General features: G+C 42.1%; 2 protein-coding genes across 7 annotated transcripts in view; one reads left to right on the forward strand and one right to left on the reverse strand.

Annotated features, from left to right (window-relative positions):
• Positions 1–5,539, reverse strand: part of ASCC1 (activating signal cointegrator 1 complex subunit 1) — a 334,902-nt gene extending 329,363 nt beyond the window's left edge. The window contains exon 1 of one of the 2 annotated variants that reach the window (XM_089670718.1): positions 5,508–5,539. The gene's annotated coding sequence lies outside the window, so the exon portion shown is untranslated. Of the gene's footprint in view, positions 1–5,411 lie in introns of both variants that reach the window. The other variant, XM_089670717.1, reaches the window with a different exon arrangement.
• A 223-nt stretch (positions 5,540–5,762) lies between these two features.
• ANAPC16 (anaphase promoting complex subunit 16) lies at positions 5,763–26,076 on the forward strand. 5 transcript variants are annotated; one of them, XM_089670721.1, is made up of 4 exons: positions 5,763–5,851; positions 9,529–9,680; positions 19,792–19,866; positions 25,415–26,076. In XM_089670721.1, exons 2-4 carry the CDS (start codon positions 9,539–9,541, stop codon positions 25,549–25,551), a joined length of 354 nt encoding a protein of 117 aa, XP_089526847.1. In that variant the 5' UTR covers positions 5,763–5,851; positions 9,529–9,538; the 3' UTR covers positions 25,552–26,076. The 5 variants fall into 5 exon arrangements, with proteins under 5 accessions (XP_089526847.1, XP_089526850.1, XP_089526845.1 ...); XM_089670724.1 differs by having other exon boundaries at positions 5,800–5,847; XM_089670719.1 differs by lacking the exon at positions 5,763–5,851 and adding an exon at positions 5,894–5,952.
• The last annotated feature ends 1,124 nt before the right edge of the window (positions 26,077–27,200 follow it).

A 27,200-nucleotide genomic window follows, 5' to 3' on the forward strand; every position in this document is an offset into this window, starting at 1 on the left:
GCAAAAATTAAATAAATAAAAATAATCACAAATAAATAAATGTCCGTGCAAAAATATATATATAATATTTCAAACATAAGTCCTTATTTTCCCAAAAGGATTTTCAAAACAATGTTCCAAAATGTGCTTCCACCTAATCACCACGTGAAAAATAATATTGACCGCACTCACCAGATGGAGGTGAGTAATAAGCCTCATAGGATATAAGGGATCCTATAGCCCCTCAGGAGGAACTCAAATCGCCTTCACCCTGCTTAGAAACAGCAATCGACTCCACTCTACTTCTCCATGGAATCCTCAATAATGTGCAAGGAAAGAAAGGCTACATAGTGTAATACTGCCACTCAATACCATATAAATCGATAGAATAAGGACACTCACATGTTTCAATAAAATAACAGGCCTTGTTTAATAGCCTCAAAGGCTTCAAAGGAGCAAGTTTCCAAATTGTAAATATAGGGATCTCACGCATCCTTAAAGCGTGAGATCCCTATATTTACAATTTGAGGGGCTATAGGATCCCTTATATCCTATGAGGCTTATTACTCACCTCCATCTGCTGAGTGCGGTCAATATTATTTTTCACGTGGTGATTAGGTGGAAGCACATTTTGGAACATTGTTTTGAAAATCCTTTTGGGAAAATAAGGACTTATGTTTGAAATATTATATATATATTTTTGCACGGACATTTATTTATTTGTGATTATTTTTATTTATTTAATTTTTGTGCTGTTTTTTGTGTTATTTATTATTGGTGGTTTTCACTGGTGCACAGCTGCATAATTGTTTAAGAACAACAGTATGTCATATGCGAAGGCGGCCAATTTCACCTCCCCTCTATGCGTCCAATCCCCTTTATCAAATGGTTGGGTCAAAGGGCCTGAAGGAAGGGTTCCAAAGTGAGGATAAAGAGGATCAGTGAAAGTGGACATCCCCATCTCGCGCCATTGCATTTGTGAAAAGGTTCGGATAGGTGACCATTGGAGTGTACTCTGGCCTGAGGTGATGCGTACAGAGACATGATTCTTGAGCAAAACAGGTCGCGTAAACCCAAAAAGCACAGAGTCAGCTCCATATAAGTCCCAGGCTATTCTATCGAATGCCTTTTCGGCATCCAGTGAAAGGTAGAACCCCCTCTGGCATCTAACTGTTAGCCAATGATGTACATTAAGGGCCATGATGATATTGTCCCTTGCCTCCCTGCTCGGAACAAAGCCCGCCTGCTTCAACCCTATCCACCCTGTCAGAAAGGGTAAAAGCCTATTTGCCAAAATTTTAGCGTACAGTTTAATGTCCACATTTATCAATGATATTGGTCTGTAGCTCTCAACTCATGTGACCTTGTCAGCACCTGTGGTGGTGAGCTCTTATTGATCCTCAACTTGGGGTTCCCCAGGGCACGGAGTCTAAGCCCCAGCCTGCTTGTTCATCAGAGCCCCTGATGGTGGGGATGGACTTGCAGCAAGCTGGGACCAGATCACGGCCCAAAGGTACGCCCAGGTGAGGTTGAGGAGACCGCTCGCGGGAGCAGAGTATAAAGGGAGGAGACAAACGGAATCTGATAGGCAGCCAAGATCAGGACAGGCAGAAACCAAGCAAGGTCAGAGCACGAAGCCAGGGTTGGTACACGAGTAATCAATGTAGGATTCAGACAGTAGTAACACACAAGAGCTCTGACAACTAGGAAGTTGCTCAGTCAAAGTGGGCTAGTCTGAGCACGTCTTATATAGACAGGCAAACAAGGAGGTGGGCCAGGAAGTGATGGAAGGGAAGAAAATAAAACCCAGAGGACAGCAGATGATGTCCATAGATGAGCACAGACAAACACATGAGAAGTGATCAGGCACAGGACTGCAGCAAGAAGGTAAGAACACAAACAAGAAACTGCAGGCTAACTTGTGACAGACCTCTTTGCCCGCTTTCGGAATGAGAGTAATATAGACCTCCAAAAAGGCTGGGGAAACAGCAGGGGAGTCCTTGAGGGAATTAAACGCTTTCAGGAAACGCAATGCTAAAACCTAGTGGAAACACTTCTAATATTGGACTGAAACCCCATCTGGGCCAGGGCTCTTTCCCACTTTCATTTGTTTCAGGGCTTGGTCTAGCTCCTCTGCAGAGAGAGGAGCCTCCAAGCTCTGGGCACCTGATGATATGGCCGGCAGGCCACGTTTAGCCAGAAAGGTCATTCGGTGCCTATGTCTAGTAGCTTCCATGTCAGAAGAAGACTGGGGTGATTGCAGATTGTATAGAGATTCGTAATACTTCGGGAATTAACGAGCAATCGCCTGCGAGTCGTGGTGAAGTACCCCCACCTTATCATGAATAGAATGGATCAGGAGTGTCGCTCTTTTAGCACACAAAGACCTAGCTAGTGGTCTACCGCTCTTATTACCCTGTTCATAAAAAAGTTTTTGCAACAAAAGGCAATTTCTCCATGTGCGTTGGCCTAGCTCTTCCTTAAGCTCCTGTCAGAGCTGAGTCAACTTTGACAAGGTCGACTGTGCTAGAGAGAGTTTGTGTTCATGTTCAGGTTTTGTTATTTCACATTCAAGGTCTTGAATCCTACGCTGATGCTCTTTTTTGAAGGCTGTCTGCATAGCTATAAGCTCTCCCCGAATCACACATTTACGTGCCTCCCACTGAGTCAAGGGGGATGTGTCTCAAGCGTATCATTGACAGTAAAGAAAGACTGGAGGTTTGCCTGTAGCGTTTGTACCCGCAGGGGGTCACTGAGGAGAAAAGAGTCCAATCTCCAGCATTTTGTTTTAAATTATCTTTCTGGAAACATCAAAGTCATAGAGTGATGATCCGAGAGGATCATAGGTTCAATGGTGGCGGACATAAGGTAGTGTAGGTCATCTAGGGACAGAAACAGGTAATCTATGAGCAAATATTTCTGGTGAGGTGGGGAGAAAAAGAATGTGGGTACGGCCCCTACAAGCTGAAGGGAAATCGCCATTTGTAGGCGAATCTGTGTTCCCGTAGGGTGGATAGTAAGTGCCGCAGGACTCTTTGGTTTTGCAGGGTAATCAGAGAGGAGATAGCGCTGAAGAAGTCCCCGACAAGGTCACATGAGTTGAGAGCTACAGACCAATATCATTGATAAATGCGGACATTAAACTGTACACTAAAATTTTGGCAAATAGGCTTTTACCCTTTCTGACAGGGTGGATAGGGTTGAAGCAGGCGGGCTTTGTTCCGAGCAGGGAGGCAAGGGACAATATCATCATGTATATACACTGCATTGTACATTACATACTCTGGAGCTCTGCGCTCTATACACTGTACTGTACATTACATAATCTGGAACTCTGCACTCTATACACTGAACTGTACATTACATACTCTGAAGCTTTGCACTCTATACACTGTATTGTACATTACATACTCTGGAACTCTGCACTCTATACACTGTACTGTACATTACATACTCTGGAACTCTGCACTCTATACACTGAACTGTACATTACATACTCTGAAGCTTTGCACTCTATACACTGTATTGTACATTACATACTCTGGAACTCTGCGCTCTATACACTGTACTGTACATTACATACTCTGGAACTCTGCACTCTATACACTGAACTGTACATTACATACTCTGAAGCTTTGCACTCTATACACTGTATTGTACATTACATACTCTGGAACTCTGCGCTCTATACACTGTACTGTACATTACATACTCTGGGGCTCTGTGCTCTATACACTGTAAAATTGCATACTTTGGAGGGAGCTGTGTTCTCTATACACTGTACTGTACATTACATACTCTGGAGCTTTGCTCTCTATACACTGTACTGTACATTACATACTCTGGAGCTCTGCGCTCTCTATACACTGCACATTACATACTCTGGAGCTCTGCTCTCTATACACTGTACTGTACATTACATACTCTGGAACTCTGCACTTTATACACTGTACTGTACATTACATACTCTGGAGCTCTGCTCTCTATACACTGTACTGTACATTACATACTCTGGAGCTCTGCGCTCTCTATACACTGTACATTACATACTCTGGATCTCTGCTCACTATACACTGTACATTACATACTCTGGAACTCTGCACTCTATACACTGTACTGTACATTACATACTCTGGAGCTCTGCTCTCTATACACTGTACTGTACATTACATACTCTGGAGCTCTGCGCTCTCTATACACTGTACTGTACATTACATACTCTGGAGCTCTGCGCTCTCTATACACTGTACATTACATACTCTGGAGCTCTGCTCTCTATACACTGTACTGTACATTACATACTCTGGAACTCTGCACTTTATACACTGTACTGTACATTACATACTCTGGAGCTCTGCTCTCTATACACTGTACTGTACATTACATACTCTGGAGCTCTGCGCTCTCTATACACTGTACATTACATACTCTGGATCTCTGCTCACTATACACTGTACTGTACATTACATACTCTGGAACTCTGCACTCTATACACTGTACTGTATATTACATACTCTGGAGCTCTGCTCTCTATACACTGTACTGTACATTACATACTCTGGAACTCTGCACTCTATACACTGTACTTACATTACATACTCTGGAGCTCTGCGCTCTCTATACACTGTATTGTACATACTCTGGAGCTCTGCGCTCTATACACTGTACTGTACATTACATACTCTGGAGGGAGTTCTGCTCTCTATACACTGTACTGTACATTACATACTCTGGGGCCCTGCACTCTATAGACTGTACTCTACATTACATACTCTGGGGCGCTGCACTCTATACACTGTACATTACATACTCTGGGGCGCTGCACTCTATACACTGTACTGTACATTACATACTCTGGGGCTCTGCACTCTATACGCTGTACTGTACATTACATACTCTGGGGCCCTGCACTCTATACACTGTACTGTACATTACATACTCTGGGGCCCTGCACTCTATACACTGTACTGTACATTACATACTCTGGGGCCCTGCACTCTATACACTGTACTGTACATTACATACTCTGGGGCTCTGCACTCTATACACTGTACTGTACATTACATACTCTGGGGCGCTGCTCTCTATACACTGTACTGTACATTACATACTCTGGGGCGCTGCACGCTATACACTGTACTGTACATTACATACTCTGGGGCGCTGCACGCTATACACTGTACTGTACATTACATACTCTGGGGCCCTGCACTCTATACACTGTACTGTACATTACATACTCTGGGGCCCTGCACTCTATACACTGTATTGTACATTACATACTCTGGAGGGAGTTCTGTTCTTTATACACTGTACATTATATACTCTGAAGTGCTCAGTGTCGCAGAGATGACCCACACAAAGTGCAAAGCAGAATGTCAGCCCCTGGGATGACTGGAAATAAATAAATGGTGTCCTGAGTAATTCCCTACCTGCAGCCCTCACAGGAAGACAATATCTGCAATGTGGGATGAATGGAACGTAAGTTCCCTTTTAGAGTTCCCGAGGGAAGGGTTATAGCAGCTCACCCAAGTGTCACAAGTGCTGCGTGTGATTTTTTTGTCCAAGTCATTTTATATGGTCTACAACAAAATGGTGGCATGTCCCTAACATTCTTGGAGCGAAGAATAGCGGACGTTCGTGTCATTGTAATATGTCAGAGGGTTGTGATAGAACATTTCCAACTACTTTTTCCGTTAAAGCTCTAAAATAACATATTTAATTTAAAACGGACTGGTCACACAGCGAGGATACTGACGGGAAAAATGCCCTCACGTGACCGGCAGTAGTAGGACCCGGAAGTGTGAGGAGACATAGGGAGGTGAAGGGGGTGTGGCCGGAGATCTGTCCTATTGGGGCCGTCATATAGTAGGTAATGTACACTGTGGGTGCTCTGTTGATATTACAGGGAGCTATGAGAGGGGAGGCGGCGATAGGACGGACTACAGGTCACACATCTTGTATCATTCTCAGGTGTGTCCGTGCAGATACAGACACTGAGGGAATCCTGCACGGGAGAAGGGACGAGGCAGCCATTGTGCTCCTGCACTTGTAAATATACCAGTTCCCTGGCCGTCATGCTGATGCTGTGGCTTCAGTACTCTGAGTACCTGACCTGGAGCATGTATAGAGATCGGGAGCTGTGAGCTCAGCAGCCAGAGCTGGACAGGAAGTCTGGATTTTAGCAGGAAGTTGGTGACCGTGCCTCTGTTATTGTCAGGACAGGTTCTCTTGAAGTGGAACCAAACCCACTTACCAATCGATTTAAAAGTTCCAGAAAACAATTGCACTCCCATCGTTCCGGGATTGCTGTCACATTTGCGTGTTCTTTCATCCAGACTGTCCAGCATCAAATGGCTGGACTCCTAACTGATCACATGTGCAGCACCATGGCAGTTGCAGATCACACAGAGGTGGAGATGGCAGCTTCCTTGGCTGAAAAGGATCAGAGGGTTTGCTTTAAGCCCGGGTTCACACTGATACAGTGCAGTATTTGCAGCGGTTTCTGTGTGAATGCCGCATCGCATCAGAATCGCACCCCGTTCATGCAAACCGCTGCAGGTGTGTATGTTAACAACACCCCGAAATCGGCCCGCAAACCGTGGTGCGATGTGCAGAATCGGATCGCATAGGTGTGAATACCCATGAGATCTGATTCTAGTGCGGACCAATAAAAGGCTCCTGCACATTTTTGGTGCAGGTGCGGTGTGCTTGGAGCCATATAAAATATATGGTTCCAATTGCACCGCACACAAATCGCATGTGATTTGCACAGGAATAAGGTATAATTCCTGTGTGAATCACATGCGATATACCACACCGCATTAGTGTGAACCTAGCCTCAGGCCTCATGCACATAAGATGTTACTCCTAGATTGTAAGCTCCAAGGAGCAGGGCCCTCCTATCCCTCTTGTATTGAACTGTATTGTCTCCCGTTCTATTGTAAAGTGCTGAGCAAACTGTTGGTGCTATATAAATCATGAATAATAAAAACTCTCCTAGAAGCTGTCCTGGTAGCAGCGTTATTGCAGAAAAAAAACACCTGACCCTTGTAAAAGTAACGCTTTTAGAAATGTTTAGGTGCGTTTACAGGTGTCAAGCGCTTAGGCGTTAATTTAACCACCTCCCACCCGCCATTTAGTCCAATGACAGGCGCAAGGTGGTACTCTCGTTCTGGGAGGACGTCATATGACGTCCTCCCATTCTCACCGCGCATGCACGGTTCAGGGAGCGCGCAGTGATCGGCGATGCGCTGTGTCCCTCGGACACAGTGGCTCACCGATCTACGGAAAGAGCCGAAGATGTCGACTTGGTCATGTGATCAGCTGTGTCCAATCACAGCTGATCACATGTAAACAGGGAAATGCCGGTTATCGGCATTTCTCTCCTCACGAGCTGTCACGCTGACAGCTCGAGAGGAGAGCCGGTAATCGGCATTCTGCGGAGGGGACATGTACACTGATCATCAGGGCACTGATGATCAGTGTGGCCCCAGAAGTGCTACCTGTCAGTGTCCATCAGTGCCAGCTGCCAGTGCTGAACAGTGTCACGTGCCAGTGCCACATCAATGCCACATATCAGTGCCCATCTGAGCTGCCTTTCAATGTCACCTGTCAGTGCCGCCTATCAGTGCCATATATCAGTGCCCATCAGTGATGCCTGTCAATGCCCATCAGTGCCCATCACTGCAGCCTCATTAGCGCACATCAGTGAAGGAGAAAAATCGCTTATTTACAAAATGTTACAACAAAAACTAAGAAAAAACATTTTTTTTTCAAAATTTTCAGCGGTTTTTGGTTTGTTTCAGAAAAAATAAAAAACCCAGAGGTGATTAAATACCACCAAAATAAAGCTCTATTTGTCACAAAAAAATGATAAAAATTTCATATGGGTACAGTGTTGCATGACCGCGCAATTGTCATTCAAAGTGTGACAGCGCTGAGAGCTGGAAATTGGCCTGGGCAGGAAGGGGGTATAAGTGCCCTGTAGGCAAGCGGTTAAATAGCCAGAATGATAATTTATGAAATTAATCAACGCTCAAGCTCTAAGACCGATCAAAAGAATATACCTTAAAAAAAAAAAAACGAATGAAGCTGTCACTTCTAAGAATTAATGAGATTTAGTATGTTAGGGTTTGGGGTTTATTAATGATTTAAAGTCTAACTAAACTCAGAATGTTTTTTCCTAGTTTTGGGTAGTAGAGAGAGGGATTAGAAGAGCTTTTTATTGCTCCAGTTTTATTGCTCCCATTAGGGGGAATTATTCTATTTGTCTTGTTTACTGTTATCATCAAGAATGAAAGTGAAAGAAAATCCCAAATTTTGGGTTATCGCCACAACAGGAATATAGGGGAAATCATCCAACGTGGAAATTAATTCTGGTGATAAGCAGGGATTCCCTCATTTTGGAAGAATTTCTTCTCACTTCCTGTTTTGGTAATGGGACAGGAGGATAAGGAAAATCTTCCCAATGGGCAAAAAATGGAAAGAAAAAACTGACAAATTATAGCCTTCCCTTACTCTATTTTTCATTCAGCCAGTGAGAGATTCCTCCATTACAAAAGCATTTCTTCCATTCACTTTACCCTTGAAGTGGAGTGGGAGTCCACTGCCAGTTTTGTATGCCTGAATCTAGGCTTTAAACTATTTACTGTGCTGCACATTTTTCTTATTAACTTTTTTCTCCTTTTTAACTTTCTTGTGTTCCGGTCTGGTGATTTAGCTGCTCAGGTGTGAACACTTGTGCTATATACCCAGAAGGACCAGGTATTTACTGAGATCTTCAATGGAGCAGAAGAGCTTCAGGGTAGTGTGGTTAAAAGACGAGTTCACCTTTGAAACATATTACATGTTCCAGCATCCGCCCCTTCTTCCAATCCCCCCTCCCTGTAACAGGGAGCAAGGGATCTTCTCCCAGTACCCACTGTCAAAATTTGAAAACAGCACAGCCCTGTGGGACTCTGCCCACGCAGCCACATCATTTATTCAGTTTCCTGTGAATGGATAGACTACAAGTACCTTCAGCTCTGCGGCTGACTGCTTGTAGTCCTCAATATGAACTATGAGGCTCTGGTGAGTGGTAGTTCATTAATCTTCCTTCTGACAAGTAACTGTCTATATGAGGTAAGGGCAGGCAGCTATCCTGAGCGTCTGCAGGAGCCTATGATTGCACTCACAATCTCCTGACTGTGTGTGCAATGCTCTGCAGGATTCTTAGAGAAAAAAATAATAAATGCACATTTTTATACCTGCAAAACAAATGCTAATTTATTTTCTAAATGTCAACTTGGCCTTTAAGGTGCGGATTATTCTTACAAGAGAACCAGTCACCAGTGAAACTAGTTTTGGAAGGGTATGCAGAGTAGGTTTTTCTGGCTTGCAAAGATCTGCGTCTGTCTTGTGGTGTCTTTGGTGATTCATGTTACGTAAACATTCACCATGTATTAATAAGTGATAATCTGCAGTAATATATGACTTATTTTTGTTTCCTTTTAAACTGAGTCATGTTTTACAATTTTATTGTGCTTATGCATTTTATTTCTTTTAAAGGTTGTTTGAAATGGCTGCCTCATCGTCCTCTTCATCAGCTGGTGGAGTGAGCGGAAGTTCTGTCACTGGGTCCGGATTTAGTGTTTCAGACCTGGCACCCCCACGAAAAGCACTCTTCACTTGCCCTAAAGCGGCTGGAGACATGCTAGAAGGTAATCAATTGTTTGCTTTTAGCAGGGGTAAAATTAAAGTGGTTGTAAAGGCTCAAGGTGTTTTACTTTCATGCATACTATGCATGAAGGTAAAAAACCTGTGTGCAGCAGTGCCCCCATCCCCCTCAATACTTACCTGAGCCTCATTGCGATGCAAACAACAGCCTCGGCTATCCCGGGTCTCTGCCTCCTCGTTGGCTGAGACAGCAAGCGGGAGCCATAGGCTCCCACTGTTGTCAGTCCCAGCCAGTAATCCAATGAGTAGAGAGAGGGGCGGGACCAAGTCGTGGCTTCGTGTGTGTTTAGACACACGAAGCAGCAGGTGCCCCCATAGCAAACTGCTTGGAGGGAAGGGAGGGGCCAGGAGAGCCTGCGGGGCAACCCGAGAAGAGGAGGATCTAGGCTGCTCTTTGCAAAACCACTGCACACAGCAGGTAAGTATAACATTTTTGTTATTTAATAATTAAAAAAAAAAATTAACCTTTAGAACCACTTTAAAAAAAAAAAATATATATATATATATATGTGTGTGTGTGTATATATATATATATATATATATATATATATATACATACACACACAAGCATATGTAAGGTAAATAAAACTGAGTGTTCGTTTAACCACTAGCCTACAGGGCACTTATACCCCCTTCCTGCCCAGGCCAGCTTTCAGCGCTGTTGCACTTTGAAGGACAATTGCCCGGTCATGCAGCACTGTACCCATATTAAATTTTTTTGTGACAGAGCTTTATTTTGGTGGTATTTAATCACCTCTAGGTTTTTTATTTTTTCTTAAACAAACCAAAAACCACTGAAAATTTTGAAAAAAAACGTTTTTTCTTAGTTTTTGTTTTAAAATTTTGTAAATAATTGATTTTTCTCCTTCACTGATGTGCTCTAATGAGGCTGCAGTGATGGGCACTGATAGGCTGCACTGATGGACACTGATAGGTGGCACTGATGAGGAGGCACTGGTAGATGGCACAGATGGGCATTGACAGGCATCACCGATGGGCACTGAAAGGCAGCACTCATATGGCACTGATAGGCGGCACTGACGGGCAGTGATAGGCGGCACTGACGGGCAGCACTGATAGGTGGCACTGATGGGTGACACTGAAAGGCAGCTCAGATGGGCACTGATATGTAGCATTGATGGTGCACTGGTAGGCACTGAAATGTGGCATTGATGTGGCACTGATGGGCACTGACAGCTGGCACTGATGGACACTGACAGGTGGCACTGCTGGGGCTACACAGATCAGAGCACACTGATCATCAGTGCTCTGATGATCATCTTACATGTCCCCTCTGAGGGATGCTGATTACCGGCTCTCCTCTCCTCTTGAGCTGTCAGCTTGACAGCTCATGAGGAGAGAAATGCTGATAACTGGCATTTCCCTATTTACATGCAATCAGCTGTGATTGGACACAGCTGATCAGATAACCGAGCCGACATCTTCAGCTCTTTCCGTTGATCGGTGATCCGTTGTGTCCGAGGGACACATCGCACCACCGATCGCCGTGCTGCACACTCACGGAGCCACGCATACACGGTTAGAATGGGAGGATGTCATATGACGTCCTCTCAGAACGAGAGAACCACCTTGCGCCCGTCATTGTACTGTATGGCGGGCGGGAGGCGATTAAGCACTTTGATGGACATGACATTGAGGAAACGTCCTTGGCAGTCAAAGGGTTAATTTATTTTTAATTTTTTTTTTAAGTCCTGCTAGGAAAAGGCACAACAGAATGCATGCTATTATCTTTATTACCCCATTCCCCCTTCCTCGTGTACCTGCAGCCTGACTTCACAGGGAAGTCCCACCAACTACCATTCCATTGGAGGATGGCAGGTGATGGTGCTCAGCAATGGGATCAGGGAAAATCAGGCCCCAGTGGCAGTGTGAAACAAAGGAGCTAAACATATAGCTTACAATAAATGCTGCTATCTGCTGCACGCCACAGTGTCCATTCTACACTACTCCTGCAGTTTAGCAGTCTGTCATGAAATATAAGTATGAACCACAAAATAGGGCCTTACAGCAACCAAATGTAAATGTAGCATCTTGTGGTACTAATCCTTAGACCCCCAAGTCTGTGTATAGTCGACATGAGATGCCTCTTTGAATTCAGTTAAATTAATCTCTATCCAATTAAAGAAAAACACAGGTCCATCAGTCCCTATTGTATTTGTGCTTGGGTGCCATTTGTAATGAATGTTTTCGCATGATCTACAGATGGGTGTGCGCTACCTCCTGGTAAAATTCAATGTGTGTGAAGCCAGGTTAATCTGACTAATCTTGAATCCAATGGATGAAAATCAAGTCTATGAAAACATGTCAGCTGATCCCTGACATGCTGTCAAATCAATCACTGTGTCAGTGTGGAGCCTCTCAGATCTTAAAAAATCAGACCCTATTAAGAAATGTTAAATACATATGATGTACCCTTTCACTAGCAATAACACAGCATTTTTGGGGGGGGCGCTTCCCTCTGTGACATAGATTTATTACCTTTTGATCCTGTCATAGGCGCCATTGATTTTCCATTTCTTTTAACGGTGACACTGCTGCTGTCCACTTTTAGACAGCATAGTTTTAAATGGACTTTAAGGCCAGCTGCAGTTCACTGTATTTAAGCAGTTTCATAAATGTTTATTTTGTGGTTTTCTTTTGGGGGCGAAGGGGGGGGGGTTAAGAATAATTGTTAAACCTTACAGTTTTAAGAAGACTTTTGTAAGTGCCCTTGTCTGTGAGAGCCTATTAATACCAATCATGTTGCAGTAAAGCTCAGTAAAAACGCTCTGTAGTTCAAGGTGAGATAATGCCTGTTGCGTGCACTAGTGCGCTGAATGGCACCCAATGCACCTCCAAAACACTTGTTGCTATAAAATGCAGTCAGTATGTATTTTTTTATGTGGGTCTTTGTGTGTCAGAACTGGACTGCTATGCCTGCAAGTAAAGAAATATGTAAAATCCTGTGAAATCAGATTCATATATTAACATTATGAGCCCCATACAGTTACAATAATATTTTTTTCACTATAGCGGGCCCTAATGTAGAGAGGCAAACAGTGGTCCCACGAACACCAGCTTTAAAAGCAAATCAAATACCGTCTCCTTTTCAGTACTGCTGAGTTGCTTTGACTTTGTTCAAGTTTTTTTTTTTCTGCTTTTAATTTAACTGCTCAAGGAGTTTCTTCACGCTGTTTTTGCACTCACAAATTTGACTTGTATGTAGAAGAAATGCAGGTCAGACAGAAACATTATTTATAGTCAGATGCTAGTGTCTGAAGGCTGGCCATACACCTGTCTTTTTAGGATTCCCACACCAATGTAATGCAAAGATCTACCTGAATAGTCCATTTAAGTTAAATCAAATAGTTGGTAGAAAGGAAAGGGATTGTACAATCAGGTTGTAATGTGAGGCCAGAAGATCGGGGATCATTTTGGAGACTTACATTCATCACAGATTGCCTGCACCTCACTACTGTTGCTTTTGTTGATTTGAATGGGCAAAGCACAGATGGTAAGTATAGCCTTTTTTTTTATATAGAGTAGGAGGGTTTAGAATCCCTGTTGAGATTTTACTGCTCTTTTTTTTTTTCGTTTTTTTGGGCTATATACAGTAGGGGGCGGCACAGTGGCTTAGTGGTTAGCACTTCTGCCGTGCAGTATTTGGGTCATGGGTTCGATTCCCGACCATGTCACCTCCTGCATGGAGTTTGCATGTTCTCCCTGTGTTCACGTGGGTTTCCGCCGGGTGCTCCGGTTTCCTCCCACACTCCAAAGACATGCTGGTAGGTTCATTGGCTTCTGTATAAATTGTCCTAGTTTCATCCCTGGCCATGCGGGATCTCCTGCATGGTAGGGGTTGGGGAAAGACCTGGCAACCTACCCTGTAAAATAATTGCTAAGAGAATTCATGGAAAAAGTCGCTTGCAAGTGACGGTCCATGCAATCGCCAAGGGTCAAATACGACTGAATGGATAGATAGATATACAGTAGGGGGGTTTAGAATCCCTGTTGAGATTTTTTCCTACTGGGTATATACAGTCCTCTTAAATTTGTCTTGGTGACCTCTGTCAAAGTGACAGAAAGTGATTGCAAATCCAATAGTTGTCACAGTAACAGGAGAGGAGGGTCGATCTTTTTAGAAGGACCGTTAATCTGGTGACAGTTGTTCAGGGGGGACTTTATAGCTTTGGAGAGACTTCTTTCACTTCTTGTCATGTAAATGGCAGGAAATGAAGGGAAGTCTCCCCAGTGGTTCACAGGCAGCAAAAAAAGAAAGTGATGTGTGTTGTAATCTTTCTGTTGTTTACAGTAGTGAGTCCACCCCTCACATTTTTGTAATATTTTATTCTATCTTTTCATGTGACAACACTGAAGAAATGACACTTTGCTACAATGTGACATAGTGAGTGTACAGCTTGTATAACAGTGTAAATTTGCTGTCCCCTCAAAGTAACTCAACACACAGCCATTAATGTCTAAACGGGGAAAGAACAAAAAGAGGGCGCACAGGCCTAGTGCATTACCATAAAAAATGTTTAATAAAAAATAAAGTAGGTGTTGTACTCACAAACGACAATATAGTCAAGGCACATCATAAAAGAACAGCTGGATCAACACCGCGCTGAGTAACAGTCCGCAATAGGGAGTTTAGACATCCAAAAGGCTGACGCGTTTCGAGGACTTGCCTCTTCCTCAGAGCCACTGAGGAAGAGGCAAGTCCTCGAAACGCGTCAGAATTTGGATGTCTAAACTCCCTATTGCGGACTGTTACTCAGCGCGGTGTTGATCCAGCTGTTCTTTTATGATGTGCCTTGACTATATTGTCGTTTGTGAGTACAACACCTACTTTATTTTTTATTAAACATTTTTTATGGTAATGCACTAGGCCTGTGCGCCCTCTTTTGTTCTTTCCCCATTCAGTATATTTGGATTCCCCCGGTCCATTTGAGGGCAGCAAGGTGTGCATGTTCCAGGACATTCTTAATGTGGTTGTAGCATCGAGTCCATCCCCAAGCGCAGGAGCATTTGTGTTTGCTGATTAATGCCTAAACCGCTGGCAACAAAAGTGAGTACACCCCTTAGTGAAAATGTCCAAATTGGGCCCAAAGTGTCAATATTTTGTGTGGCCACCATTATTTTCCAGCACTGCCTTAACCCTCTTGGGTATGGAGTTCACCAGAGCTTCACAGGTTGCCACTGGAATCCTCTTCCACTCCTCCATTATGACATCACGGTGCTGGTGGATGTTAGAGATCTTGCGCTCCTCCACCTTCCATTTGAGGATGCCCCACAGATGCTCAATAGGGTTTAGGTCTGGAGACATGCTTGGCCAGTCCATCACCTTTACCCTCAGTTTCTTTCGCAAGGCAGTGGTCGTCTTGGAGGTGTGTTTGGGGTCGTTATCATGTTGGAATACTGCCCTGTGGCCAAGTCTCCAAAATGAGGGGATCATGCTCTGCTTCAGTATGTCACAGTACATGTTGGCATTCATGGTTCCCTCAATGAACTGTAGCTCCCCAGTGCCAGCAGAACTCACCTAGCCCCAGACCATGACACTGCCACCACCATGCTTGATTGTAGGCAAGACACACTTGTCTTTGTACTCCTCACCTGGTTGCCGCCACACACGCTTGACACCATCTGAACCAAATCCGTTTATCTTGGTCTCATCAGACCACAGGACATGGTTCCAGTAATCCATGTCCTTAGTCTTCTTGTCTTCAGCAAACTGTTTGCGGGCTTTCTTGTGCATCATCTTTAGAAGAGGCTTCCTTCTGGGATGACAGCCATGCAGACCAATTTGATGAAGAGTGCGGCGTATGGTCTGAGCACTGACAGGCTGACCCCCCCCCCCCCCACCCCTTCAACTTCTGCAGCGATGCTGGCAGCACTCATACATCTATTTCCCAAAGACAACCTCTGGATATGATGCTGAGCACATGCACTCAAGTTCTTTGGACGACCATGGCGAGGCCTGTTCTGAGTGGAACCTGTCCTATTAAACTGCTGTATGGTCTTGGCCACCATGCTGCAGCTCAGTTTCAGGGTCTTGGCAATCTTCTTATAGCCTAGGCCATCTTTATGTAGAGCAACAATTCTTTTTTTCAGATCCTCATAGAGTTCTTTGCCATGAGGTGCCATGTTGAACTTCCCGTGACCAGTATGAGAGAGTGAGAGCGATAACACCAAATGTAACACACCTGTTCCCCATTCACACCTGAGACCTTGTAACACTAACGAGTCACATGACACCGGGGAGGGAAAATGGCTAATTGGGCCCAATTTGGACATTTTCACTTAGGGGTGTACTCACTTTTGTTGCCAGCGGTTTAGACATTATTGGCTGTGTGTTGAGTTATTTTGAGGGGAAAGCAAATTTACACTGTTATACAAGCTGTACACTCACTTGCAACAAGAACAACTAAATACTTATCACAGACAGAACTCAATTGTTCTAATTTATCCAAAACTATTATATTAGTTATTATAACTATTAGAATATTTGTGCCAATATGTGGAAGCTGTGTAGTGAATTTTGGCTGGACTGGTTGAACATAATTGTATTTGTTAGATGTAATTGTTTGTTGTGTTGACTTGTAAACTATAAGCTCAACATGCCCTCTAAAATAATATGTATGAATTGTCATTTTAGAAGGCATTTAACCAGATCATGGTAAGCACGTCTCCTGCAACACCACTAAGGTAACAGCAGAGGGCGCCACTCTCCTTAGAAATCCCACACAAAGCAATCATTAGAAAAACACACAAGCATCTTTTTTCTCTCTGCAGATAAGTGAACCTCTGAGAATAAAAGGGATCTATCTGCCTTTGCTCACTTCTTTTTAATAGTACTGATCATCCTGCATATTTTTTTCATATCAGTAACTTCCTTTTTAGTAAATCCAGGATTATAATTGCAGCCCTAAAGCCTGCACCTTTTAAAACAAGTTGAGAATGTTTTCTGCTGTATCTTTTCTTTTCTTGCAAAGCCCCCTTACATTTGCAATACACTCAGCTGTTTCCACTGAATTTTTTTTTTCTGTTCGTTTTCCAAAAGTATTGGTATGTGTGTTTTATTTATTACTTTTGAATACCTGTGTAGTTTAAAAAAAAAAAAAAAAACCTTTAGGCTTTGTTCACACGGGCAGTCTAGGGATGGTAGTATTATTATTATAGAGTATTTATATAGCGCCAAAGGGTTTGCTCAGCGCTGTACATTAGAATGGGGGACAAGACATGAGACAATACAGTAGCAAAACAATACACAATACAGGAGGGTTAGAGGGCCCTTCCCTTTTGAGCTTACAGTCTAGGAGGGAGGGGATGGTGATATAGGAGGAGATGGCTGTGGGGGATGGAGTGAGGAGTGGAGGGGTATCATAGGTTTTACCACCCCCCTAACCACCAACATAAAGGAGAACATGCATCCACTCAGGGCTATACACATGCCATGATTACTATACTTTGCAGCTGTTCATTTGGTGGGCAGTACCTCCGCCAAACGTGACCCATGCAAGTGAATGGGACTGTGCTGCAGCTGCATGTAATGCACACAGTTGCAGTGCAGCAAAGGCTTTTTAGGGTTCAAACAAGCAGTGAGGAGGTGACATATTGCATCTCAGGCGCTACTGAGTAGAGAAAAAAAAGAGATTATGTGGTCAAGTGTTACAGGAATTTAAACGGGGCCTTTAGTTAAAGCTATGGATTTAAAAAGTTTGGCAATTGTATTATTTCCTTTGACTGTAAGGAGCTTTGTAATTGGAAGAGGAGATCGTAATGTTCATTTAGGCCTCCTCTATTCACAGAATACCTTGCATTCGGTGAAAAAAGTGCAAGGCATTTTATGAATAGAGGCGCTACTGTGAGTGTGATCTCCTGAAATCATTTTTTTTTACCTTAATGCATTCCCTGCATTAGGATACAAAAAACTTTCACTAGCTGTTTCTTCGCCTCCCCCCTTCCTCCTTCTAAATACGTACCTGAGTTCTCTCTCGATCCAGCGTTGTGCCCATCTGCTGCAGTGCTGGTCTCTCTCCCTGCCCTCGCAGGACAGGCTGAGCCATTGGCTGCTTCTGCTGCTGCTGTTAATCAAATTTTGTGAGGAGGAAGCAGGATGTGTGACCGAGCCATGCTGTGTGTGTCTATGGATGCACACAGCCCAGACCTGGAGCACACTTGCTATGCTATGGGGACACACTTAGGAGAGGAAGAGCGGACAGTGCTGGCGGAGGACCCCATAAAAAAGAGGTAAGGGACTCTCAGTGCAACATCTTTATTTAATTTTAGGTTAAAAAAAAGGGGATATCCTTTTAATATCACTTTTATAATCCTGCCAAGATCGAACTGCTTTATAATGTTTAGTAGGGGGCTGGGGAACTGTGTTTGCCACAATCATCCCTGTCTGTACTGTACAGGTAGATTGCATTATCATTTGTAAACTAGTCAGCATGGTCTTTCCTAACAAAGGGTTAAAGATTTAGAACTATTGTATGTTACTAAGAGATGGCTCAGTAAGTGCCCAGTCTGTGTGGGAACAAAGACATTGTCAGAAACATCTAAATGGTAAGAAATATTTTTTAAACAGTTCTAGGTAGACGAGTAAATGAGAACACAACAAACATATAGTATTTTTTTCTTAAATGTAAATGCAAATGTGGAATTACAGTTCAGCTCCATTATTTATCCATCATCGAAATAGTTATTTATCTGTTGTTCCTCCTTTCAGACAATATTGTATTGCACCTTTTCCTTTTCTTTTTTTTTTTTTTATAATTTTGCAGATTTACATTCTGTATCCCTGTGTACAAACGTGCTAAAATAGATCTGTGTCAGTTTTAGGTTTTTGCCAAGTTTTTGGCACAGTCACAGTGCTAAAAATAGTTGTATCTAAATTTAGAATATATACTTAAAGTGGAACTTTAGTCAGAAAATTAAGTCTTGCTAGACAACTTCAGACTGGTCCCTTTTGCGGGTATAAAACGTGAAAGATAACTGCCTATACTGTTTAAACTCCAGTAATACAGTCTCTCACCCTGCTCTGCACATGCTCAGTTGCTCTCCGTTTTTAGGCACTGTGCCAAATTTGTATAGGCCAATCTGCCGACAGCCTAAAGATTTACTGCTGCTCAGGGGCTCTAGGCTTCACAAAATTGCAGCCTCCAGCAAGAAGAAACAGAAACAATGCTGGAGGTAATTTACAGTATACATTAATTTTGGTATCATAATGATTCATTTGGAATGTATGTTTATTGCTAAAAAAAAAAAACATTATTTTTTACCAAGTTGTTATGGGTTAAGCTTCACTTTAACTGTCCTGAGCATGAATAGGTAAATTACTAATGAACACACCTTCCCGTTTCCCCTCACACCTACCTGAGCACTATTATTTTATTACTTTTAATGCCCCATTGTTGAAGTACTCATTTAACATGCTTCTTAGATATAATATCCTGTGTGCCTGCTGTGCTGACAAGGTATCCTTCCAGGCGAGGGGTGCTGGTATTCTTGGACTTTAGAAGATCTCATTCCTGAGAAGACGTTTTGCACATCTGGCAGGCTTGGGCTTCCAAAATTGGTTTCCAGAAAGCCACAGGTTTCCTTTGCTTCACACAAAAGTTTTTCTTGTAGAACCTTGCATTCTTTTGTAGTAAATGTTTTTGGTAGAGAAGTTTATAGTTCTTCATCATTTATTGATTCAAATCCTAATCCAGGCAACTCATTTTGTCTCCAAGTGTAGTCAAACCTCTACCCATATTTTTGTAAGTGGAATAGTAAAATAATATCTTGTGTGGTTTGATTTTGCTCGTGTAGGCTGTTGGTAAGTTCTTTGTGCCCACTGGGACATTTTACTTACCTTCATGTTGTTTACTTGCACCTGTGTTTAGTATTGTTCCTGTACAAATGTTCAGTTATCGACTATAAATGTCTACAAAGTACTGTGACTAAATAGCATGTCTAGCAGAAAAAGCTGGACCTTTTTGTATTGAAAACCGTGGATATTGGATCATATTTCTGAACTAACACACACTGGAACTTCTTGTTAGGAAGGGATATTGCTCTTGTTTTTTATGACTGCGCTGTTTTTCTTTGCAGATGGCTCAGAAAGATTCCTGTGCGAGTCCGTATTCAGCTATCAAGTTGCATCAACTTTAAAGCAGGTGAAGCATGGTAAGTAGATAAATAGACACAGATTTCTGGAGCATGCCTTTTAAATAGGTTTAATTGAAAGGACATGTCAACAGAATCGGAGTGCCAGGCTGTAAAGCATGATTAATGCATGTATACTGTATAACAGGATTAAAGGCAACCTATGCAGGAGCATTTTAAAGAAATAAGATGGTCATCTCCCAGGGCTGACCTGGATTGAGTGTTTATCAAGAAACTTACAAGTAAGACTGAGATGGGAAGATATCTCCCCAAGAATGACATGAGGAGAGAGATCTTCCTGTTCTCACAGGTGTCAGTGCCCCACTATACATGCATAGTACTTGTGCTTTTGTATTCCATGTTTTAAATAAAATAACCTAAGGAATCTTATAGTTTGGTAATGAGTGTCTACCAACAGTCTGAGGTGTCCTTAATTACGCTCTTGCTTTTGCCAAATGGACCATGTAATGTTGATAGAAAATTATTTTGTGATCGTCTTGAAGAGAAAAATTCTCAGGGACCTGCCATGTCAGGTGGCCCCCCATGTCAGAGGCCATCTTTAAAGTGTCTAAAGCAGCGGTGAGGGTACAGTACTACTGTCAGGTTCTTTTTCTATCTCTGTCCACATTACATTAGTGAAACATACTATCTCGGTTTATCCTGGTGGCCACCACATGGACTGAAGGTGGGGGGTATATCAACTGTCTAGTGATTTCCCTCACTTTAAAAATTTTCTCTCACTTCCTTTTGTCAAGAAGTGAAGGAAAATCTCCCTAATGGGACACTTTTCTACCTAGAATGAAAAAACATGGTTTAGTTTATATTTAGGAGATCATAACCAAAACATATAGGTGGCCACTTACTCAACCCACAATTCTACATGAACTTTGATACTGCTTCACAAATTTCTAAAAATGTTAATTCACTACACTGCAATTTGTCTATATTTTATTTTGGCCTTAAAGCATATGTAAACACAAGAAGAAAATGTAATATTTCTCAGTTCCTAAATGTGGTGGCTGTTTTTTTTTTTTCACCTAGTGATCCTACCAGTAATACACTTCCTGTTTGCCAGAGTTCACTTGCTGTACTCCTCTGTGCACTCCAGTGTCAGGTTGGCTTATCCTTATTCATCGTCTCTAGTCCACGTTATCTCTACATTTTGCTTTTAGTTTAAAAGGCCACTTAGGAAATGACTGCATCCCTGCTGTGATTTCTTTTTTTCTTAAGGGCGGTACAATTTCACACTCCCACCCCTGAGAGGTTTAATTAAATGGGCAGAACGTAGATCTTGTCTTTTTAGCAGAGGCTTGTAAAGCTTTCTTCTTTAATACCCGGGGCAAAAAGATCTGAAGAACATGAGCCACAAATCTTGTTCCTACATTTAGTATGTCAGAATTTACTTTGCTTTAAATGTAAGCTTTTGCTTTTTGTTACTAGATTTCCTATTTTCAAAAAACAAAACTTTGTGTCTTTTTTTTTTTTCCCCTGCTTTTAATTATTTTGTTCCTGTAATTCCTGAAGTCTGACTGTACTTTCTTTTCTTGCATTACCCCCACCGGATCTTATAGATTAAAAAAAAACTGTCTATGTGTTAACCAGAGGTATCTTGCTCACTGTCAGAGATGAACATAACTAGCTTGTTTGTGGTTTAGAAACTAGTTTAGCATGTTTCCCAAAAGTTTAAAGTCAAACAAAAACCACAAAAATAGACTTGCAGCTTGTCCTTTAATAGGAAACTATGGTCCTTTAAAGTTTATTTTAAAGCAAGACTAGTATGTCTTTACTTTGAATCGGGCATGAATGCAGTTCACTTCAGGTAAGTCTGAAAGGGGAGTTCTGCCCAAACCCCCCCCCCCCCACCACCACCAAAAAAATTAAGTCAGCAGCTACAAATACTGTAGCTGCTGACTTTTAATATTACGGCACTTACCTGTTCAGGGACCCAGCGGTGTCCTCACCCTGAGCCGATTTTTCAGTCAGTTGTCGGGTACTGGCGCTGCCATGTTTACTAAAGGAAATTGGCAGTGAAGCCTTGTGGCTTCTCGATGGTTTCACACTGCACCTGTGCGAAGCACGCTATGCTTTGTGAATGGGCTGCAATCCTCTTGCGCTTTGGAAGTGTCCCAGAGAGCTGCAGGAGGGAAGCAAGGTACCCCTCCCCCCAAAAGGTGCCAAATGTGGTAGTGGAGAGGGGGGAAGGAAGAAAAGTAGAGCTTCCACTTTTGGGTGGAACTCATCTTAAAGTAAGTACTTGTGCAGAAAGTACAGAAGTGGGAGCCCATGTATAAGCCCCCCTTTACACCTGAGTGTTTTTCTGCTCGTTTCCCCATGCCTGACTACACAGTATCCCATTTTTTTTCTCATTTTCACAGTTCACGGGTATTCTTTTTTGCTCAGTTGCCCTAACATACTTGTAATACTTCTGAAAAAATGCTTCAGAATAACCAGAAATACGCTGTGCTCAGATGTCAGTGCCGGCTAAGTGTAACTGTGGTCTTGCATGTTGCAGTGCCAACACATAATCCTGTGTTTTAGTGCAGTGGTGGCGAGAGGACTCCTCCTCCGTGCATTGTCCCTTTTAAATAAGAAAGTGTTGATTTTGATGTCAAGTACCAAGGTGATGAAATCCCTAAATACACCAGTTAACAATACAGTTCTCCATCCCTTTGCTGTGTCATGCTGATTGCCCAGCTCATGCTGATGTACTGCAAGAACCCATTCACAATGTTTCCCTTCAGATTTGTTTGGCTGTGATGTGCTGAGAGCTAGCCACACACAGACGTAACAATTTAGACTGGTGTGTAAGACCTTTATGACCCTCTGCTATTTATTTTGTGGCCCTTAGGCCCCAACAGGCAGCAGTGGGAGTGTAAGCATTAATTTTTAATTTGGGTTGCAATGGTAGCGGTCTCCAAAAACCACCTTGTAACATATTCACAATCTCTTATTGTCTTCTGCAGCATTCCTCCAGTCTTCAACCAATTGGAAGTTTTTGACCATTTCTTGCAATACATTTGCAGTCTCTGAAGTCCTCTGTAGCCTACTGGTTGTTACATGTACCCCCCTCAGTGAAGTCAGGGTTCACACTTGTAGCCTCCACGCTGACAAACCCTGATCTAGCTACACTATGAACAGTTTTTATATGTTTAGAAAAAGATTGATCGTCTTTTCTGAAATTGTTGTTTTATTTACACATGTTTAGATATAAACAGTGCTTAATCAAAGGTTTATTCTTTTATAACCAAGGTTCGCATATTAAAGATGCATAAAAGCTTACCTCTGCACTTTGCGTTGTTGAACATATAACAAAAGGCAGTATAATTACACGTTAAATGACATGCTAGATAAAGATGTTAGACAGGCTTATTGTGTGTTCTGGATTTCTTCTCCCTCTCAGGCTGTTTGTGCAGAGGTTTATGGAGAAAAGCTCTATTCTATGTTATGAGTGGGCATACAACAGAAAATCTCATATACATTTATTGGCCCTGTTACCTTCAGTGTAAATCTCAGATTACATGGATTACACTGTGCCTTTCTTTGCTCCTGAAAATGTAGTCCATAAGCAATAATAACACAAAAGGTCCTTCAAATGATGATTCTGTTTTCTGTTTCAGCTTCTGAATGTTTGTGATGAGCAGACATTTACACATATCAGAAAAGGTTCTAGCTAGTCGCCTTCCAGCTTTTGTCAAACTTTACACTGTTTCCTTCTGTTCTTTTGGTCTCCAGGGTTCAAATGTTTGGGGTTTGTTTTAGTATTTGATTTCCATGTTCAATCCATATACATACCATCATACATTTATCCTTTGGACAGCAACCAAAGCGAGAGTACGGTTCTGTCTTTATGTAGGCACACATATGCCCACACTCACCCTTTCTCTCCTTGATTGGATAGCAGTGGTACAAACTATGCATAAAGCAGACTTTCACCTTCATTTTGCCAATTCTCTAATTTTATATATCACGCCCTCCTATGTTTAATACCTTTTTCTAAGCTTCCCTCTCTCTACTTATGGGTGAGCATGACATCGCTGGTACTGTCCGCTGCTCATAGACTATTGGGATATGAACATAATATATCCCAAAAGTCTTCAGGTAACTTTGAGAGTGCTAAGTGCAAATCAGCAGGATTGATGGTGCCTGTGCATGCAGTTCTGTAGTCAGGGAATTATATTGCCATTGCAACGGCAAAGTGTAAACAATGATTCCGTGGGTAGAGTGTACATGCATGAGATTGATGGCGCATATACACGCAGCACTCTATCTGTGGGACCATAATATTTATACATTGTCAATACTATAGTAACATATAGTAATCCCTGGCTATAGAGCACCAAGTGCCAGGAACGGGACCTTCCAGCGCATCGTTGTGGGGGTGGAAAAGAATACCCGGACCACTTCACATCCTATGCTGCACAGTATGTTGTATGCTCTTGCTACACTACATACACAGTGCTATCAATGCCAACTCCAGAGTGCCAAACTTGATACATTGCTCTGTAAGTAACGTACTGTGTGCTGCCACATGCCATGGGCTGAACTGCACATTACATTTTCTGAATTTCCACATGCCATACTATATATTGTACATTTCAAACAATTTCATTTTTGCATGATAAAACAGACCATTCCACTATGTAAACTTTACTGTATGTGTTTCATTCTACTTATTGTCCATGATTCATAAATGTTTTGAGACTTTAGAAGACCACCCTAAATGACAAGGCACAATTTGTTTTAATATCTTTTTCAATCCTCATAATAATACCCTTTAAGCGCAAACAATTAGCATCACCTTTTTTTAAGCACCTAAAATGCACAATCAGTATTTTTCTAGTTTTGTCTATTATACATTCTTCCGCGAAGTATAGTCATTAGAATTAGAGAACCGCTTATAAAGCAAATACCAGAACAAGCTATAGATAAAACAGATATAAGTTTCCACCCACACATTTTGTAAGTTGTTACGATTTCTTAGGGTAAATAGCACTGTGTATTCACTTAGATTTAATCCCCATATACATGGTCAGAATATCGTGTGAAAAATGCCGCTTTTAAAGCAATCATACAATAATCTGATCATTCGTACACAGCAATCATCCGAAAAAAATAGAAGGGACAAACACAAAATTTTTTGTATAACCAGTACAGTAGTCATCCAAAAATACAATACAAATACATTTACATTTTTCAGAATTTTTACTTTGTCCTTAAAGAATTTTACGTTACTTTAGTAATCTCTTAACTTTTTATATGAGATTTGCATGCAAAGAAAACACAGTGGAGGAGGATCCCGGCTGAGACATTTTCTTCTGACAGTGAGGAATCTCTGCTGTCAGAAAAAAACTGATCAGCAGCTGCAGCCACTGATCGAGAAATATTTTCCAACAAGCCTCTTCAACAACTCAATTGATTTCTGTTAAGAGAGAGTGGCCACACATGACTCCGTAAAGGGAAATCTGAAAGCTATGATTCATCACGAACCTCTACAGAGGGGAGCTACGATCATAGAAAGACCTTGAGAGACAGGGTAAATCCTGTTCTAATTGCAGTAACATTTGTTTAGGTCTAATCTTTTCAGATCAGCAAGTGAGTCGAATGGAGAAGCTGGCTGGGTTAGTAGAAGAACTGGAGGCAGATGAATGGAGATACACACCCATAGAGCAGCTCCTGGGCTTCACCCCATCTTCAGGAGGAAAGTGACTGACCATATGATGGAACTACTGAAACACTGAAGGGTGACAACTAAAACTAAGACTTCTTTTGGAAAGGGTTGGGAGAAAATGTTTATTCTATGCTGCTTTGACAAAGAGCTGTAGATGATAACATTTTTCTGTAGGCAAAGTGTCTTTCCAGTCCTTTTGAAAACTTTAGAACCATTGAGTTGTATTTGGCCAGTCCCACTTAACACAGTAGTAGAACTGAGTATTTGGTTCTGTAATAGAATGAGCACATCCACAATTCACTTGTATGTCATCATTTTACTAAGACCAGCCAGGATAAAGAATAGATGATTTATGTATTTCCATATTTGACATCCACGATGGAGATTTGACCAGACTTTGAATTTGGGTGCCATCTAATTTGGCAGAAGTTTTTGACCGTGTCATAGTTTCATGTGGGTACTTTAACTTTTATGTATTGTTTATTCCTGCTAGTTTATATATTTTGTCCTTTTTGTTTTATTGCATATTGTTTTTTATAAAATAAAGTTTAATGCTATGAAAATTGGAGTGTGTTTTCCTATAGACACTGGTTATAATTATCCCTTCTAAAGATTACCGTCACACAGTAACTGAAAACCTATAATTATATACAGTCAGGTCCATAAATATTGGGACATTGACACAATTCTTACATTTTTGGCTCTATACACCACCACAATGGATTTGAAATGAAACGAACAAGATGTGCTTTAACTGCAGACTGTCAGCTTTAATTTGAGGGTATTTACATCCCAATCAGGTGAACGGTGTAGGAATTACAACAGTTTGCATATGTGCCTCCCACTTGTTAAGGGACCAAAAGTAATGGGACAGAATAATAATCATAAATCAAACTTTCACTTTTTAATACTTGGTTGCAAATTTATTGCAGTCAATTACAGCCTGAAGTCTGGAACGCATAGACATCACCAGATGCTGGCTTTCATCCCTCGTGATGCTCTGCCAGGCCTCTACTGCAACTGTCTTCAGTTCCTGCTTGTTCTTGGGGCATTTTCCCTTCAGTTTTGTCTTCCGCAAGTGAAATGCATTCTCAATCGGATTCAGGTCAGGTGATTGACTTGGCCATTGCACAACATTCCACTTCTTCCCCTTAAAAAACTCTTTGGTTGCTTTTGCAGTATGCTTTGGGTCATTGTCCATCTGCACTGTGAAGCGGCGTCCAATGAGTTGTGAAGCATTTGGCTGAATATGAGCAGATAATATTGCCCAAAACACTTCAGAATTCATCCTGCTGCTTTTGTCAGCAGTCACATCATCAATAAATACAAGAAAACCAGTTCCATTGGCAGCCATACATGCCCACACCATGACACTACCACCACCATGCTTCACTGATGAGGTGGTATGCTTAGGATCATGAGCAGTTCCTTTCCTTCTCCATACTCTTCTCTTCCCATCACTCTGGTACAAGTTGATCTTGGTCTCATCTGTCCATAGGATGTTGTTCCAGAACTGTGAAGGCTTTTTTAGATGTCATTTGGCAAACTCTAATCTGGCCTTCCTGTTTATGAGGCTCACCAATGGTTTACATCTTGTGGTGATCCCTCTGTATTCACTCTGGTGAAGTCTTCTCTTGATTGTTGACTTTGACACACATACACCTACCTCCTGGAGAGTGTTCTTGAT

The sequence above is a fragment of the Staurois parvus genome, unplaced genomic scaffold (genome assembly GCF_062004578.1).
Source record: "Staurois parvus isolate SC_StPar_1 unplaced genomic scaffold, SC_StPar_1.0 ptg000094l, whole genome shotgun sequence".
Lineage (NCBI taxonomy): Eukaryota > Metazoa > Chordata > Amphibia > Anura > Ranidae > Staurois > Staurois parvus.

Excerpts from the sequence above, each read along its gene's own strand:
- ANAPC16 (XM_089670719.1), top strand. The coding sequence starts at position 5,894 with ATGAGAGGGGAGGCGGCGATAGGACGGACTACAGGTCACACATCTTGT. Across the intron at positions 5,953-9,528 it reads ACATCTTGTATCATTCTCAG|GTTGTTTGAAATGGCTGCCT; the intron begins GTGTGTCCGTGC and ends TTTCTTTTAAAG. Across the intron at positions 9,681-19,791 it reads GGCTGGAGACATGCTAGAAG|ATGGCTCAGAAAGATTCCTG; the intron begins GTAATCAATTGT and ends TTTTCTTTGCAG.